Here is a 20,017-nt window from a genome sequence, read left to right as displayed (position 1 = left end):
TATATATATATATATATATATATATCATTTAATCACCAGAAAAGGTCTCACGTTTCCACACTTATTTATTGTAATTTTAAAATACACTTGGGATACCTGAAGTATAGCACGAGCAGGTCCCGATGTAAACACTAAGAAATACCCTCACTAAGTTCCTTCTACATATATTCATTGCAGACGTTTCGGACAATTTTCCAACGTCTAATCCACTCTATGATTATATTACAACAAATTAATCTTATCAGCTCTTTACGTTTATTTCTATATTTAGATAACTAACCCTCTGTACTCAGTTGTTCCCTCTGAGGGGCCAGGAATGTTCATTTACGATTACATAGAATTAACACATTACATCCCAATTTTTTTTAGAAACGCGTATTTTCCTCTAGTCTTCCATTAATGTCACACAAAAAAATATCAAAATATGATAAAAATATCAAGATGCATGATAAATAGATCAACCGGTTTTAAGTCGAAAGAGGCCGTGTGAAATGTATCCACGACGGACTAGATCCACTTATTTAGACACTTCTCTAATCCGTTGAGCAATATGTAGAATTAGTGAAACAAACGTACATGATTATGGTTCAATAGTATATGGAAATTTGATCAGATAATGGAGAAAGCCGAAAAAAAAAATATTTACAGTAACTCACATCGTATTAATGCACGGAGTAAATAAGTAATAGATAATAAGACAGTGTTGTGAATTCATAATTTCTAAACCACTTCCATATACTTTCTTTCATTTTATGATTTTTTTTTTTATTTATTTATTTAATTATTATTTTTTTAAAAATGATAATGATAGATTTAACAAAATAAATATTCAAGCAAAATCATAGCAATGATAGTGATAATGATATTATCTAACCAAAAAGAAAATGACGAAGTTTTATAGATAGTTTTGTAAATATATATTCTTCAGTGTCCACAAATACATATAAACCAAAGTTCTTTACAATAGCTTTACTTAGTTGTAAAATTGTACTGTATAATATTACGATTCGAGGGTGTACGTTTTCACGGAAAAGTAACGTCGAGTTTCCAGTAGGTAACGTCCTAAACGGTACCAAGTGCAAAGAGATAATGATTATGTAACACTGTATAAAAGTCATTTTAAAAAATGAAAAAAAAATATCCAAATATCAATAAAGTTTTATTTGATTACCCTAATTCATTGTCCCTTTAAGGGATTCATCTTGGTATTAAAAAAATTATCATTCTACTGAAATTAACGTTACAATATATTATTTAACAAAATGTAATTTCATTTTTAAATTATACCTGTTTGTAATGATCGAAACGTTGGCAATGAGTAAATGCAAAAGGAGCGCTATGAGAGTATTCCTTGAAAAACAAAACAAAAACAAATAGTGAAATTAATCCTAGTGACACAAGTTAAATTAAAAACAAAAATTAATGAATAAGCTCCACCCCCATCATTTTTTCCTTGTTTCTTTCATTCCTTTTCATCTAGCCAATTAGAGGAAGTTAAGTGGAAAGTAGCGAGGGCATTTCTTGAAAAAATAAAAAATAATAAAGATTTCTTTTTATTGTGCCAACTTTTCAGCCTAAATTTCAGACATTCTCCAAGGCTATGTTCTAGCAAAATAACAACAATCTTAAAATAAAAATAGCATGAAAAGAAAAATATGATAAAAAATATTATGATAAAGGTAAAGTTCCTAAAAAATGAGCCTGCAAGAGAATATATACTTTTTGTAACAGTTTTAACCCGTCATCGGTCGATTTTAACACGGATGGCCGCGCGTGAGACTTTTCTGACATTTGTTAAGTTGAGCCCTTGAACGTATTTCTTAAATCTACAATTTTGATTTATATTAGGTTGATTTAAGTATAACAAAAAGGTAATAAACAAATTTATTTTGAAACTAGTTTTACAAAATTCAAAAAACAAACAAGATTATCAAATAGTAGTAAACATAATATAATATTTTAGACAGACAAAGTTATAAAAAGAATTAAAATAAAGACATATCATATTATAAGAACATAACACTAAAAAATGCTCAGTTTGAAGAAATATCTTGTACACAACTGGTGCAAGTGAACACTGTATGACTGGGACATATCGGTCATTTACACTGGTCGCAATTCTTTTTTGTTTAGAATGCCTGAATATAACCCAGAAATTTACAAATAATAGTATTCATACGGCGCAGCAATGAAGTGAAAACATAAAAAGACAAATTATTATTATAAAGACCATCTTAATATACATTTATAGTATCCAAATACAATTCATAGTAAATAATACGTCCCTAATGAAGTTCCTGCTTCTTCAAACCTACGTTTCCCTAGTTCTGCAAATGTTTTCCCTCGAGGAAAAAACATTTTTATGGATTAAATACACTTGTCGCACGTGAGAAAAATCTTCACAACTTGAATATTTTTATAGCAGCCTTGAGATAATGTCTCACGAGGTGGGTATATTTTTAGGGATGAACGCTTACCCAGAGCTGCTAGAGTAACGTAAAGAGCGAGGTATAGAAGCAAGAGAATGTGAACTACAGATTCCAGGAAGATGGGAACCACAGTCTCCCTCTCGCAGCTCCCAGACCCGAAAAACAATTGACGTGAGAGAAATTCTCACGCAGCGACCAACAACGGATTAAAATTAAAGTTCATTAATATGTTTGCTTCGAAATCGAACAATCATGCAATGAATGTTATTTGAAGTTTTTATAATGCAGATAAGGAGTTGTGAAGATGAGACTAATACCTTATACCTTAGATAGACCTAATACCTTAAAGACACTTGTGACATCTTGAACCTTATAAGGCTGGTGGAAGGTCGATATAAAGATTTAACTGTCCTGAATTTCTTTTAACGGATATAATTGCAAGTCATACCATTCGATATTGACTTATTTAGACGAGAAACGCTTCGGAAAGTCTTGAAGGTTGTATTGCATTACTTTGAACAAACGGGTTCTCTTCTATTGACTTATTTGGTTTATTCTTATCACCCATTAAGTAATTCCAAAGATGGAGGAGCATCGCAGTTAAGAAAGAAGTGGTTAGTAATGGATTCGTCGGCATTCTAATAGTCCTGGATGATTCGACATTTCAGAAATGGTTTCCATAAAACTAAACTCTTCAGCTTTATGAATTAGTGTGGATAAGTATTATTGTATTTATTACTTTTTATAATTTCTACGTTTTTATTAATTTTTATATTCATCAAGTTATTAAATTAACTACTCTTGTTTTAAAGTATTTATTTCTTTGCATCTCGATATAGTAAATGTTTATTATTCTAATTAAATATTATATAAATTTCCTATCCACCTCAAATTAATAATGAACAAAAGTGTGCTCCACGGAGCACCTATCCTAACCGACATGCCACCTTCAACTGCCAAGAGGCTCCAACAGTTTCAGAGCTACCACTCTATCACTACATACCTACTGTTATGTATAGTTAGACATACTTCACTTCAAAGAGCAAAGACGGACCACATAAATACGACATTCGAACTACCGACAATGACAGAATTTATTTCGAGGAGACATATGCAATTCGTGGAAATCCTTCAGTACTGTACGAACCCATGATTTAGGACACTGACACCGACAGGACGGCCACAAAGGTATCAGACACACACAAACAGACTCAGACTCAACTGAGTACAAGTAACTAAATTATTTGAAGCCGTCACCATCAGACTAATACAAAATACAGACTACCCCCTTCCAAATATCAAACGTCTTGAGCCCTTTCTTCAAATGCATTGCCAATGTAGAAAAATAGGCTACCATCAACCCGTTTTAATAATGACAACAACATCACGCACCCATGGGGTTTAGAAAAAAAACATATATGTATGTATTTAATTTAATTCAGATTTAATATAATAAATCGTTCCTGGTGCACCACTGTTATCTAATACAGCCGAATATAATAGGAAATCGGTTATATTCATTTCAAAATTTTATATTTCGAAAAGTAGTTACGGAAACATTATTGAAACGATATAAAACGTTCCGGCTCAATGAAGACTCAGAGTCAGATGTTATAAGTATTTTGAATGTCTGAAAACTTTAACAGATCTCTCTTTCAGTCAACCTTCACCTCGAGGAGTGCCTTAAATATAACAAAAGTTAAGAAATCATTACTTTTTAGGTTTGGTGTAATTTAAGCCCAATATGAAAAGGAGATGAACCCCACCACCTCGTTATCGACTTTAAACTCTCCAAAATTAAATTAAATAAATATGAATTAATGCTATACAGTCCTACTTAAAATGCAGATATGCAGTAAAAGGAGTTTTTTGAGGAAATTCAATCACAAGAAGATTAGAAAGGGTTAGGAAAAAAAAAACATTAAAAAAAGAGAAGAAGGAAAAGATCTAACAGACTGGGACTGCTGTAAAATACTGGCTTTATTTATTTATTTTTTTCGTACCCTCCGTTGAAAAAATAAATAATAAATAGGTACAAAAGATGTCAGTTGAAGTGTGCTGTCTTCTTCTACCCATGGGTACTTTAAGGGCTATTGCAGGTATACACTGTGTGCGCATTGACACTATGTTGAGCGAGGAGTGGTCCGCTATGCTGGTGAAAACTGCCTTTATACGCTCAGTACATCTCTATATACATTCGACCAGCTGATCCCCTCGTCGAAGTAACAACTGACTTAGGCTGTAACTTTATATATCTACCTACTCTCGCAATTATATTAGATTTTTATATCATACTATAATAAAGGTTGAGCTATAATTTTTATGAACTCATAATAATGCTCCACCTGTTACGCCTTCTCGTTCATTAGTCAAATCGTAGGTTAGATAATAAACTAAATATGCCAATTTTCAAATATTGCTATCTTCGGTTTTGTTGCATTTTTCTGTTCTTTTTATTGATGTAAATGGGTTAAATAAAAACTAGCAGAGTCGATAAAAGTTGAATATAATTATAAAAAGATCTCATTACATAAAAGCGCATAACAGAACGCCATGAGGGCAAGAGCTTGGTTAAACGACTTAGTCCGTACCGGTAAGGTAGGTTACAATTAGCAGTGTTGCTAGTGTCAACCGAATAAAAAAAAACTTTGGACAACAACGCACAAATCTTTCAATGAATATAAATTGATAGATAAACGCAATAAAACAATTTATCTCAACACTCTTTGCACTAAATCAGAAATTCGCCATCTGCAAACACTGTAATTCTAGCAGTTAAATTAATAATAATTCTAATGAGGTGAAGATAGTTGGCCGTAGGACATATAAGAGGAGAGATGGTCGGGGGGGGGGGGGAGGTGCGGTCAGCAGAAAAAAACACAAATAAAAAAACGAATTATTTATTTCTACTAACGTTTCGACTTAATTTCCATATCTTCATCAGAGATATAAAAACATAAAGACAATAGAGATAAAATATGGAAATATACAAAACAATGACATGAAAATTAAAACTAGTTGATTAATAGCTATGGACCAAGACAGTAGTAGATTGATAACATTAATATTTATATACATATAAATGAGAGTAATAAATAAATGATACAGTGGATAAGAATGTTATATTGATGAGTAACATTAAAAACCTTTTAGTTATATACATGAATATAAATAATTCGTCGTCAGAGTGCTGGGGCCCTCATAATTTTACATTTAACTATTTTTATATGCTTAAATCTCTTATTAACTATTTTATCCCAACGTTCGTTTTTTGACCGTTAGATTTATGTTTATCTAACGCCTTTGTCGACCTGCACACTTACGACTTTTCCTGCAATTTTAAGCAGTTATTTTTCTCTCTTATTTTCTTCATTTTCCATTCTCCATATTTCATCTTCTTTTTTATAACATTGTTTTTACATCTTCTCCCTTAAAATATCCGTGTTTACATACCCTTTATATATTGATACATTTTATTACTTTTTGGACTCTCAAAACTTTACATTTTACCCCTTTTATTGATTTTTTTGTTTACTTTCACTATAGTATTTTATCTCTACGATCTTTTGACCATTAGATTGCTGTTTATCTAACACCTTTTGCCAACCTGCACTCTAGTGGCATTTCCTGCAATTTAAAACAGTTTCAGCCTCCACTGGCTCATTACCGGCCATGCGGCGAGAGGGATGCGCTGGGATCCCTTGAGCTCTGCTCTACTCCTCACACGTGGGGGATAGAGTGGGCTCAGGGATCCTCAGGTCGATTGTGTAAATATTGTATATATCATTTTATCATTATGTTATTTTATTTATTTATTTTTCATACAGATAGTTTGATTATGTTCATCTTGTCTATTCTTTTGTTTGTATATATTTTAAGAGAGTTTTTTTTTTTTTTTATTTTATTTATTTTATTTTTTTTTTTATTTTTATTTTAGTATGTATGAGATCATTCATCATTATTATCTATTGCCCACAACTGTGTGGCAGATTGTAATATCTATCAATAAATAAATCTTACATAAAAAAAACAGTTTAGCCAGAATTTTCTTTCTATAACTGTAAGTTCTTTCTCTGGTATTTCTTACTTTCTACATTCCCTATTCCCCATATATTTATTCTTACCCCTTATTCTTTCCTTATACAATATTGCTTTTACATATTGTCCATTATTCATTGAAGTAATTCTTTATACTCATCTATATGACTAAAAGGTATGTTACTCATCAACAAAACATTCTTACGCACAGTATCATTTATTTATTACTCACATTTATATGTATATAAATAATAATGTTATCAATCTACTACTGTCTTTGTCCATTGTTATTAATCATCTAGTTTTAATTTTCATGTCATTATTATGTATATTTCCAAATTTTTTAGTCTATTATTTATTTTTCGTATGTTTATTTGTGTTTTTTCTGCTGACCGCACCTTCCGACCATCTTCTCTTAATAATAATTCTAATAAACTAAAATAATCCTAATAGTTAAATTAAATCAAACCCTATCTGCAAACTATCTAGAACTTTAATTCAAAACTAATTCTCTCTGAAATATTCGCATAAGCCACTTTGGCATAACAATAATCTCTTTCAAATGATTTGTTTTGGCTTCAAGATAGAAATTGAGTATTTTAATTAGAAAAACATTGAATAGGTTTGCCCCCATATCCATAAATTTAGATCTAGGGCCGCATGTAAAGGATCGCGTTCCTCACTCCAACGCCACGGAATCGCTGAACAATTAACCTAAAAGTTATATAATGTTCGTAATAACTGGACCATTGAAAATCGCATGAGTGCTTATGGTAACAATGTGATTACGACTTAAAATGAACATTACTCATTAAGGATTAAAGATGTGTTGCTTAAGACATTGTTATTCTATAAAACATGATTTAATTTAATACGGATTTTGTGCAGTAGTTATACTTATTCATAAACTTTCAACTAATTACGTCTCCACTGTGATAGTTTCCTTTGGTCTTAGTGCTGTTAAAGCATGAGACAATGCATCAGTATCCTTGTTGCTGATAGATTAACCTGGTAATTGCCAGCTAGAAACACTGTTAATGAAAAAAAATACTTAATCTAGAAACTTTCATGATACATGAACTTTGAACAAAATTAATAAAAAGCAAAAATAAATTTATAAATGATGATATTATGATAAGGTTGGCAAGAAATGATAGATCCCTATCCAAGGCGTATATATTTGGCAGTAGTTGTCTTTGTTTTAACAGATACCGTCAGCTATCACGGAAAACTTGAATATAATACCATCAGACTACATAATGTCAGTTGATGTGTAACCACAACTATCGCGGTAACTATCACTCCTTTTTACTGCCTTTTAACAGATTCCACTCCAAATGGTGTTAATATTTGGAACAACGCATTATCAAAGCATTCCACCCTCTTTTAAAATATAAGTATCCAGTCATAATGAAATATCTAGGACACGATTATCTTCCAAGACATAATATATACATATACTGGTATCCCCTCCCGAGTTAAAACATTCAGTATATCAAATGTCTTCTACTGTCCAATCATCCATCCTACATTAAGATAATGATGCATACGCCACGCACGATCACCCAAGAAGGAGGAAGCGATGATAGGGCTACTATGAAACCACACCATTTCACTGACTAGTGTGCTGTCTAGGAGTAATTATTTTTTCCTTATATCTCGCGTTTCCTGCTCTCACTTCAGTTTATTATAATTGGGTAGTCATGGGCTGAAATACTTCCTCGTGAAAAGAAGAAAACCTTTCAAAAAGTGTTTTTCTTTTAAAAACTGTGACCTTTAATTGCTTTTTAAAGTGTAATCAAAACTTTTCTAAAAAAAAAGATCAAATTTTTATTTTAAATTGCGGTAATACGTAGTTTAATGAGATACTTTGCGTTTTTTGTTGTATGATAAGAAAACGCCACTTAAAACTTGCAAACAACACAAATTAATTTTACATGATTAAACAAGACAAATATAATTTTATATTTAATATTTAGTAAACTTCCCATTCACAACAAAAAATTAGTATACACTACAATAATCAGACCAATTTGGACATATGGAATTGAGCTCTGGGGCTCCACCAATCCTTCAAATTCTTCCCGCATCCAATCGTTACAATCCAAAATTCTACGTAAAATCCTTGATACTCCTTATTACGTCACAAATAAACTCATTCATAAAGACCTTAAAATCCCATTCGCTGCAGATTTGACTCTAAACAGATACGCGTCTTTGTATTCCAAACTCGTTAATCATCCTAACCCATTAATTCTTAATCTTTAATCCTTAACAATCCCTGATAATTCTCCGAGGCGTCTGAAAAGAAGAAAGAGGCCACGGGACCTTCTAATTTAAATTAATGTTTGAAGTACCACCAATGGGTGGTTCCTTCCCAATATTTTCAAGTGTATATGAAATATACTACATATTTACCTATTGTATTATTTTGTACAGTTGTAAATTACATTAAATAAATAATTTAAAAAAAAATTTAATATTTTTTACCCATCTGTACAAAGGAATCATAAAAATAAAATTGAAATAACATTTTCACCAAAAAAATAAAATTTATAAGAAAAAAATTAATTTTCTATTGAATATAAGAAAGAACTGTTCTTAGTTTAACAAATTATGAAAAGAATTTTAAGTCGTTCGTATGGTGAAGCTAATTCCACTATTAACTTTTGAACAATATTTATTTATAAATGAATACAAGAGATTTCAATAATAAAACCGATTAGTCGTAGGAAGTTCATAAATATCACAACCAAATTTAAAATAAAGATTTCATCATTCATCATACGCTGATTACACGTCATTATTTTATAAAGTAACGAGGAAAATTTATTCAAACGTGTCGAAATTATTGGAGCTAAATAGTCTTAAAATTGTATCTTGTAACCGGTTTCGATATTTCAAACTCATGTTCCCAGAAAAAACTGACCTATTTCGCTGTTATATAAAGCACATCATTTATTAGTGGCATTTGGTTAAAGCATGTCATGGTATTCAAAAAGGTAAAAGGCAAATCCTAAATAAGGCCAAGGTTTTCATATTTTCGGATAATCCAAAGTCACTTTACTTAATCAGCGAATCGTAATTTTATCTGAAAAAGCATTGACTTAAGTTCAAAATCTGGCTTTGAATTCCATTAAACATGTTCAATGGATATCAAGATGCATCTCATTACCAGATACCACATTGTCTCCAATCTAATCTATCCATTCATCCGTGCCAGAACCCCGCTCTACATGAAAGATTCTATTCTTAGCAAGGATCTACTATTTATGACTCAAAGGACAAACGAGATTATTCATAGTTCCACGGTTCAGTGGCCTCTCCCACACTTTATCAATGAAACAGGGAAAGGCAATTCTGACGTTATCCTTATGCTACGTCAGAATGATAGCACAAAATTCAAAGGAATTCCTCAACATTCTAGAAATTTTTTTTTTACTACTCTGCTCAATTAAGAATTTACCTCTTCAGCTATCCAAATTAAAATTTTATAAATCGGAGTAAAAAAATAATCAATCAAAAAAAACTTTTCCGGCTCTCGATAATGATTTTAGTCAAAGTGAGAGAGGACTTAAATAAAATAACAAAAATATAATATAAAATGAAAAAATATAAGTATAACAAAATAACATACAAATAACAAAAAAAAAAACAAACAATTTCGTTCAGATTTGTTTTGATATCGCCTTTCCTAAAAACCTCTAGTTCCTCTGTAGAATACTTCAGGGGTATTTATTGGTTTAAACCTGATTAAATACAGAATAACAGCATTGATCTTTAGTTTTGCCGTCGTTGTGATAGCAGAACTGTCAAATTAGTAAGTACTTTTCCACGGTATTTTAATTCCTTTCAGGTACTAAATAAAAGTGATCTTTGAGCCAATAATTCTAGTCAATTTCTGATTTATCCACTTTATCAGTTCCAATTTATTTTGCGCAAAAAAAAATGTAAGAAGTGATTTGTATTTCGTAGTGTTGGATTGAAATGAATAACTAATTCTAGTAGGGATTTTCCTTAAAATTGGATTTTTTTAAATTTTCATTGACACTGGTGTCACTTTCCTCTGCTCCATTATGAACCACAATTTTCCTTTTTTTTTTTTTTACATGAGGGAAGTGATAAAAATAATTGAACTGGTTACCATTTTACGAAAACCACTTCCTCCTTCAAAATTTCGTCACAAAATTAAAAAAAAAAAAAAATCCTACGCAACCGGAAATATCCTCATGACTATTAAAACATTTTGAAATTTTATTTAACTATTTTTTAAATATAATTTGCCTCGATATACTCTTATCTATACTAAAGTGCTTTATTTAAATGTACATAGGTAGTGTGAATTAAAAATACCTGTCTATCGAAATTACCAAACTTTTAAAATATTGGATGGAAATATAATTTTTAAAATTGGTTTCACAACACTCACAATAAATACAATGGAAAACATCAATTGTGAATGTATAACTGATGCAGTTCATTGTTGATTTATATACTCAACGCTCTTCTAAACTCGAATGAAACAGTTTTGTTGATTTTATTTATCATAAAGACTTACATGAGCCTCAAAATGGTCTCTCTCATTCCATCAAAGACGAATGACTGTTGATAGAACCGAAAATAACCAGGAGCATTCATTCATAATTTTTATGTATTCTTTAATTATTTCATACTGAATAGAACCAAGCAGATGTAATTTAGATTAATACCAAAATTATATAAGAAATTAATGACTGATCTAAGCTAAGAACAATTACACAGCATATAACGTAATCAGTTATGTTGTACAATATATTATTAGCTGAGCACTTTGAACGGATACTATCTTCCAAATAATTAAGGTATAATAAGTAATTAAGTATAATTATTATTTTTTTAAAGCATATAATTCCTTTCACAATTGGTCTAGGACATACTTATCTATACATAAGGATAAAGCAACTACAGTTCTGTACTGTGTAGTTGTGTAGCAGTATGAACATAACTTTCTCATCTAACAAAAATGAGTTTTTTTTTTTTTAAATCATGTAACATCCCCAGCAATATGCCTAGGAGATTGACATCTCTCCCTGTAAGCGAAAACCTCTAGATAAAAAAGTCTTTTAATCCTAATTTGTTAAAAAAATGGACATTATATTGAAGAAATAAATGATATAAAATATAATTAATTAGTATTTAAATATGATATGTTTTTACTTTTTTTTTTTCTTACTCTCATAATCGTAAAAATTTTTCACTAACTAGAGATGTATTTGAAACAATCGCTTCATGTTGAAAACAAAAAAAATATCAAAATTACACCACATTTTTCGGCCTCTTTTGGTTATTGAAATCTTCAATCATTAGTTATCTTTAAGTAACGCCAAGATTCATAAAATATCAATTGAGTAAGTTTAATGTTGCCTTTAAAAAATTAAAAGTAATAACTCTCTAAGCCCTGGAGGAAGGATTCTTAGGAATTGCTTCTTTCACAGAATTGCTTCTCTTCTATGATTAATGGCCGTGTCAGATTGGACAGAAGGGCGCCTTAGGACCCTTTAGGAACAATATGGAGCTCAATTTTCTTCATCTTTATTATTTTTTTAAATTATTCAGTAAATTTTTTTTTTTAACAACCCTCGCGCTCCTTATTGCTAACATTTTTCTACTATTAATTTGTTTTATAGGGGTGGTTCTTTAAAAACGGACAATTTAAAAGAAAAAGCTCATCTTCAAAAATAAAAATCCTCAACCTTAGATTAACTGTAAGAGGTGAAATTTTAATTCAAAATTTACTGATATAATTTTATTTTGTCAAATTATTTATGAATTATTAATTATTTATTCATGATGAACATTATTTATTGTACGAATAGAAGCAGAATAATTTCAAAGTTCGCAAATACATTAGTTAATTATATTGATGGGTTTAAAAGTGAATGGTTAACTTAGATCATCCTATACAAAGTACCGCTTAAACATAAAACATAAAAAAAAAAATAACGGTAAAAAAGGTAAAATAATATTTATATATATTATAAATTATTTATTTATAATAACTATTAATTACTTACATCCACGGTATAATGTATGAGCAAATATATTATGTCAATTTTCGATCAAAAGTATTAGTCCAAAAATCGGTTACAAATAATAATTTTTTGCATTTTACAAATAATAAACATTGCAAAATGCAAAAAAAGATTTTTGCAAGATGCTAAAAATGTTTGCACTCGAAGACGTGTTGAATATTAAATCGAATGTTTAATATTAAACTTGCGTTTAATATTGCGACTATGATACTAGGGATGTTACATTCGTATACTCAAGTCTAAAGATATTAATAACCTCTCAAAACTAAAAGAAATAATCTTAAAGACTCTGTATTTTTTTTTATATAATAAAACTGCTGTATTACTCTGGTATGAGAGCTTTGACATCTTGTCCATCAAATCGTTATGAATGTTAAATGATTAAAAAAATGAATAAATATGTTTATACTACTTTCCTGTAAACATAGGATATGTGAGAACACTAATCTAAATACTACACAATACAGAACTGTTATTGCTTTATCTTGATGAATAGGTAACTAGGTAACTATGTCCTAGGTCAATTGTGGAAGAAATTACATGTTTAAAAAAAATTAATTATTAATTATGTCTTGATTATTTGAAAGGCAATGTCTGTTCAAAGTGCTCAACAACATAATGTATTGTACAACATAACTCATTTCGTGATGTACAATGTAATTATTCTTAGCTTAGATCAGTCTTTAATTTCTTATATAATTCTGGTATTAATTGAACCTGCTTGGTTCTATCCAATATATTAGTAAGGAATACAATAAAAATTATGAATTAATGATTTGTGATAGTTTTGGTTTAATAAAAATATAATAGCATAAACATTATATTCCTAAATATTTTTTTAATAATTTAATTATTTCGTTGAATGTAACTAATTAGAAATCGCAGGTGGTGACGAGTGAGGTAAAATCATATACAGGAGAAGGTAATAAAATATTCAGAATAGATTATAAAAATGATTAGGTTTAGTAGTCGATGTCATAAAAGTAGGTTTTATTGCTTTGATTATTTACGGATTAGATTCTATTTCAATAAAGACCGTAAGTCTTATTTCTCAGAACCCCTTAAATTGGTTAAATAATTTTTTTCTTGGGGTTTTTATATCAATATGTACTCTAACTAGGATCAAGATCTAATGTGCTCTAAATGATCAATATTCATTTATTGAGGCTTCCATATCATAAAATTCATTTTAAACCATAAAATCTTATAAAAAAAAAAAAAATTAGTTTCATTGATGTAAAAATTTTATTAAATACGTTGAAAGTAAGTTTTCTGTTATAAGTATCAATGCACTGTGTATTATGACAGGACTTATTATACCATGATCTTACTAACCTGTTCTTCAATGTCTTTCAGAGAATGTACTTGACAGGATGATCAACGCCTCTTGGAGGCCAGGATTCGCAGTTGTCAGACCCCTCGTCAACGACATGGTCAGTACAGCATTCACCGAAATATTCAACAACAACTTTAAAGACCTCGATCTCAACACCATCTTACCGAACTGAGACCGGAATAGTAATTAGATATTATTTATAAACGAGTACAATTTATGTTTTATTCACGAGGAATATTCAACGTCATGAGTCACACTTTTGAACATTTATTATAAAACTCTGTAGCAGTATGAATCATCATAATACCTATAGATCATAAAGAGAGTTACAGTTGGACTGATAGAAGATAATGTTTTGAATGGAAAAATATTTAATTTAATATATTTGATTTAATGAACAAAATTTACAATGTACTTGACAGTTGCTCTAATCCAAGTGTTCCCTAATTCACGAGTTTAGATTTTGTTTTCTTTACTATAAATGTTTCTGAAAACTGTAAAAGCACTACACTACATCTTGTACTTCAATTAACAATGGATTCAGTTTATTATCATTTTCAGTTAGTTTGGTTTAATGATTAAATACAGTTTAACGATTGATATTTACTTTTGCTGTCGTAGTAATAACAGAACTGTCATTTGTGTAAGTCCTAAGCCTTTCAGGCACAAATTAAAAGTGATTTTTGAGCCAATAATGCTGGTAAATCTCAGATTTATCTACTTTATCAGTTTCAATTTACTTTGGGTATAAAGAATATAAATAGCGGTATGTATTTAGTAGTGTAAGCGTAGACTTTCGGAAATGTATGTTTTAACTGACATTGGTTTCAGGTTCATCTGTTCCGTTATGAACAAGAACAATTTTTTTTTTTGCATATGGGAAGCGATAAAAATAATTGAATTAATTACTATTTAACGTAAACAACACCATCCTTCACTTCCCTCTTCTAACTGACAAAGGGTCCCATCCAAAATTTCGTCACAAAATTAAAAAAAAAAAATTAAATGCAGCCGGTAATAATATCATGACTATTAAAATTTTATTTAACTATGTTTTAAACATAATTTTACTTGTATTACTCTTATTTATAATTAAATTGCTTCATTTTAATGACCATTGGTAGTACTAATTGAAAGAATATCTGTCAATAGAAATTGCCAAACTTTTTTTCCTGTTCCATTCCTTAAGTACTTTCAAAATATTAATTGGAAAACTTTGTACTTCTTACATTAACCACGTAAGGCCCATCTGCCATTAAATAAATAAAAAATAAATGGAAAGCGTAATTTTATGATTTTTGAAATTGGTATGACAACACTCACAATAAAAAAATTAAACTTAATGTTAATGCTAGAAAACATCAATTGTGAAATTAAACTGACGCAGATCATAATGGATTTTTATACTCTTTGCTCTTCTAAGCCCGAATTAAATAGTTTTGTCTATTTTATTTATTATTGTACTTTTGGTATTTATCTGGAACACTTACTGAATCAGATTTATATATTTTTTATACAAATATATTTATTATTTATACAAAAAAAAAAAAACTGAAGATTCCACGAGAAAAATAATTTTTAGTCTACTTTTTTAAGAAAATGAAATTCCTGTGGCATTTTGTCAAGATTGAAAAGTATTATGACCTGGTAAAGTTGTTTTCAGTAATCTTATGTCATATTCAATTTTTTTTTTCATTATTTATTTTTAACCTCCAGATTATGAAGAATTATTTTTTTTACAAAACGCGTTGACCAATCAACTTTTTTTTTCAAAAGAATGAGTCATGTCTAATAGGCATTAAAGGTTTAAAAGAAATTTTTCATAGCCATCTGATTATGAAATATATTTGTTATTAAAATTAAAACATTAAACCGCAATTTTCTCTGAAATGTTCTTACTCGAATCATTCTTCCCGTTAACTAACTGTTTTTGATATTAAGTATTGGGTTTTATTATTTTTTTAAATTGCTTTGCTGTGGATTTAAAATATATAAAATAAAGTACTTTACATATTTACAAAAATGTTGAAAAAATTTCGTGAACCAATAATTTGACCAATCCTAATTAACAATTACTAATTCGAATTATAATAAAATAGTGAATAATTAAATTGTGTAATATCATAATAAAAAATCCAGTGAATACAAATAAGAAAACATTTTGCAATCTTTTGTTCGGAAGTTTCGGTTAAATTGCAACATATTCGTCAGTGAAATTTAATTTCGTTCCCACCGCTGCAATAAGTCTCAATTTCATTTACCGGTTGTTCATGTTGTTTCATAATAAACACATTCACAAAATGTTCATTAACTTCCATGTAATTAAAAATTATTAATATTCTTCATTTTACCTACCATTTAAAAATATAGATATACTTTTCATGTATTAGGAAATACAAATGATAAATATTTCAGTAGGTTATGCCAAAAAAAATAGGGAACATTTATATGATTCTGTTATTCAATGATTTAAAACTCCATACTTTATGTGTCCACATCTTATCATGTTCTTTAATGAATGAAATATCAATAGTTACAAAGAATTAATAGATTATTTTTATTTAACTTTAAACAGTTGTAAAAGTAGTTCCAATTAAATTTATAGATAATCTTCCTAATTCCCTTAATTCATATTTATATATTTATAAAAGTAATCTTAATGTTTAGGCAAATACAATAGATATTTAATAACTGAGAAAAAAAGATAATATTACCATCCATATAAAATGTTTTGACTGATTTATTGACAAAATTAATTATATTTGATTAAAAATAAAAAGAAAACTTACAAAGTATTTTTCTTTAACAGATAGAAAAAATAATATTGAAATAATGAAAGATTTTGGAAACATAATAATTTTGTTACTTTAATATAAATTAGTTTTAAGTCAACAGTGCTATTATTTTAATTAATATTCAGAGAAAATTACTATTGTTTATTATTTTATACTCAAAATTTAATCACGTGTAGTTCTGTATTTTTGTTTTATTATATTTTATTTAATTATCAGTCCAACTGCGCGTATATTTACCGGAAAAAAAATGAAATTAAAATAATTTCCCGAATATTTCTAAAGCTAATTTAGTCTGTCTCAATCTGCTATGATGATTGCTGCTAAATAATTTTTAAATCATGTAATTGATATAAGATATTAGAAACTGATTAATAACAAAAAACCCAAGTTCTGTTTATTTCAAAACAACTTTTTGACCACCCAACAAATCATATTTATTATTCAATTGTATATAATAACAATACAGGAAGTTGATGAGGTGATAATACACTATTAAGAAAAAGTGAAAAAAATTATAATTAAAATGTATATTATATATATTTTTTAATTATTAGAAATTGTAAATATTGTATAGAATACATGTAATTAATTGTTAATCAAATAATGCTCATCCTATTATATTGATTAGTAGTAAATACAATCAAAATATGTATTAGTTATGAAACGTTTTTTATTTTCAAAATAAATGTGTTACAATTATCTATTACTTATTTTTCGAATATCCCAAATTTTAATTTTAGAATCTATACTTTAATTTTATTTAACAATTAATCCATAACGACTTCAATCATCAAGCCTTTACAATATGTAAGTAATGTAGTTATTATTAAAGAGACAGTTATCAGAACTGTATTAATAGTTGGTATTTAACTAAAAATAGTTAAAAAGTATTTTAAGATTGGAGAAGTTTGTCGGGGGGAGAGAGGGGGTGCGGTCAGCAAAGAACAACATAAATAAACAAAACCATATTTATTTATTTTATGCCGACGTTTCACCCTGAGTTTCAGGTCTCCATCAGGGCTATAGAGCAAAAGAGATAACAACAACATTTAGAGAAACATAAAATTGAAAAGGAATAGTATACAAACAAATTTGGAATTATACAAAATATTGAATTGAATCATAAATGATAAAAAATTGATAACTGATAATTGAATAGTAAAAAAAAATGATTGATAAACGTGGAATTAGATGGTAGTAGATTGGATACAGTGAAAGATGAAATATCCAAATTTAAAATTTACAATTATCCGCTTTTATCCCCAAGTCAATTGATTAATAAATTATAATTTTATATTATTCACGTTAAACTATTTAAAAAACTGACCTCTTTATTATTCCATTTTTATTTCATGGATTAGGAAAACTATGATGATAAAATATAAAATAATTAATATGAAAATCGATTAATAAATCGATTTGGCCATAGTAGCCAATCCTTTTTAAACTCGGATACTTGAAATTAAGATCTCCTTGGTAACTGGCTAAGGACCAAAACGTTGGAGAAAAATTAAGAAAGTTGAGATAAAGGATCAAAACAAGTATTTTAAATTAATTAGCTATTCTCAAAGAAGAAGTTGGTAAATAATATATTTATTTACTTTATATGTAACAGTTCTATTCTATACATATTTTAGCAATGTTTCGGCCCTTTCCTTTGGCTATTTTCTAAATGTTTTCTTCTACATCCCCGTAATTATTTAGATTGAACAGAGAATACCAAAGAGATTAGTAAATTTCGTACGGATGTGCATGACCGAACCGTTTATTAGAGGTAAAAATCGTAATCATTAGTCAGAGAATTCGAGGTTCGGTCAGGTTTAAAACAAAGCGATCTTTTATCACCTATTTTATTTAATCTAGCACTAGGATTCGTCATTAAAAGTGCGATGAATACCGAAAAGGGTTTAACTTTGGCTGGTAAAATACCGGTGCTTGGGTAGGCTGATGATTTGGAATTATTGGGTGAGGACAAGGGAACTATAGAACTAAATACAACCGCGTTAATAAACTCCATTAAGGAACTAGGCCTTGAAATAAATACGGATAAAACAAAATATACGGTTAGCAATAGAAACGCGAGCGATTTCGGTGATATAGATATAGGCAGAGATAAAAAAAACCCGAAATTGGTGAGGAAATAAAAGCGAGGTTGAAGGTGGGAAATACTTTTTTTAAGGTTTTCGAAAACAAAGCATTTCGTAAAATATTCCGACCAAAAAAAGGATGAATTAACTATAATTTAGTATGTAGAATTTAGAAGAATACACAACACTACGGGTCCCCAAAATGTTTAAATGCACTGAACCGACGGGTAAACGTTCGAGGGATAGACCGAAACGTAGATGGGAGTATTGCGTTAAAACTGATTTAGTAGAATTGGGTTTGAGGGGGGGGATCACTGGAAGGATGTATGTAGAGAACTATTGGTATCGGCATCGAACCTTCGGTTTCGTTAGGCCTTCATTATTATTATACCCCAGTAACATTATTAAAAATATATTTTTGCATAAATAATACTGGCAGTATTAGTTATTAGTATTTTTTTTTTCCTTTTTCACACTTGTTATTTCATAATTAGCTATTTTTTATGGGGCACTTACATCTTATTTTTATTCTCCAGAAAAGCTTGTGAATTGTCAATTCTTTACCTTTCATCCTTGATCAGACATGTTATTATTATGTAGTTTTATTTTAAATAATGTGGTACTAAGTATTTTTTTATCTTTTTAATTGATGTTCAATAAAAAAAAAATAAACAATCATAACAATAAAGTTGTTCATAACTTATAATATATTTCGTTTGATCGTAGTTGATCCACAATCCACAAGTCTAAAAACAGCCACTCTGAAAAGCTTTAAATTGTTCTTAAGCATTTTGCCTTCTCATGCCAAATTTTTCAAATATGAGGAGTTGAAAATGGTACCCTCCATCATATTTTTTTTTTAAATATGCAGGAACTTTAAATGAAAGTTTAACATTCTATGTCATACCATAAAAGACAAAATTGAATAATAAGTTCTTCTTGTATGATAATTTCTTGCAAAATATACCACCAAAATATCGTATACTATGACAATGTAAGCTTCATGCAAAAAGGACATACAACATACAAATTATAGTAATGGATAAGTTCTTATGAACTTCTCTACATAATAACAACTTCGAGTTTCGGGGACTAGGCAGCTCTTGCCTCAGACCGGAGAGAGTGGACTTGCAGGAAGTGTGAGGTCAGTAACCACCGGCTGTGGACTCGGTCAAGGCCGGGCTCTTATACAACACATCTCTCTCTCTCTCTCTCTCTCTCTCTCTCTCTCTCTCTCTCTCTCTCTCTCTCTCTCTCTCTC

At 29.2% G+C, this 20,017-nt stretch overlaps 1 protein-coding gene across 1 annotated transcript in view; it reads left to right on the top strand.

Annotated features, from left to right (window-relative positions):
- Jhbp16 (Juvenile hormone binding protein 16) overlaps window positions 1–16,603 on the top strand; it is a gene marked incomplete in the record, with an annotated part of 44,932 nt that extends 28,329 nt beyond the window's left edge. The window contains 1 exon segment of the mRNA XM_067047808.1: window positions 13,895–16,603. Within this exon segment, the coding sequence (XP_066903909.1) occupies window positions 13,895–14,046 (152 nt within the window).
- Window positions 16,604–20,017: the final 3,414 nt, after the last annotated feature.

This window comes from Halyomorpha halys, unplaced genomic scaffold (assembly GCF_000696795.3).
Source record: "Halyomorpha halys isolate HHAL.00 unplaced genomic scaffold, Hhal_1.1 Scaffold111.1, whole genome shotgun sequence".
In the NCBI taxonomy this organism is placed as follows: domain Eukaryota; kingdom Metazoa; phylum Arthropoda; class Insecta; order Hemiptera; family Pentatomidae; genus Halyomorpha; species Halyomorpha halys.
Note: the sequence above shows the minus strand (reverse complement) of the source record. Positions and strands in the feature narration are given on the sequence as shown.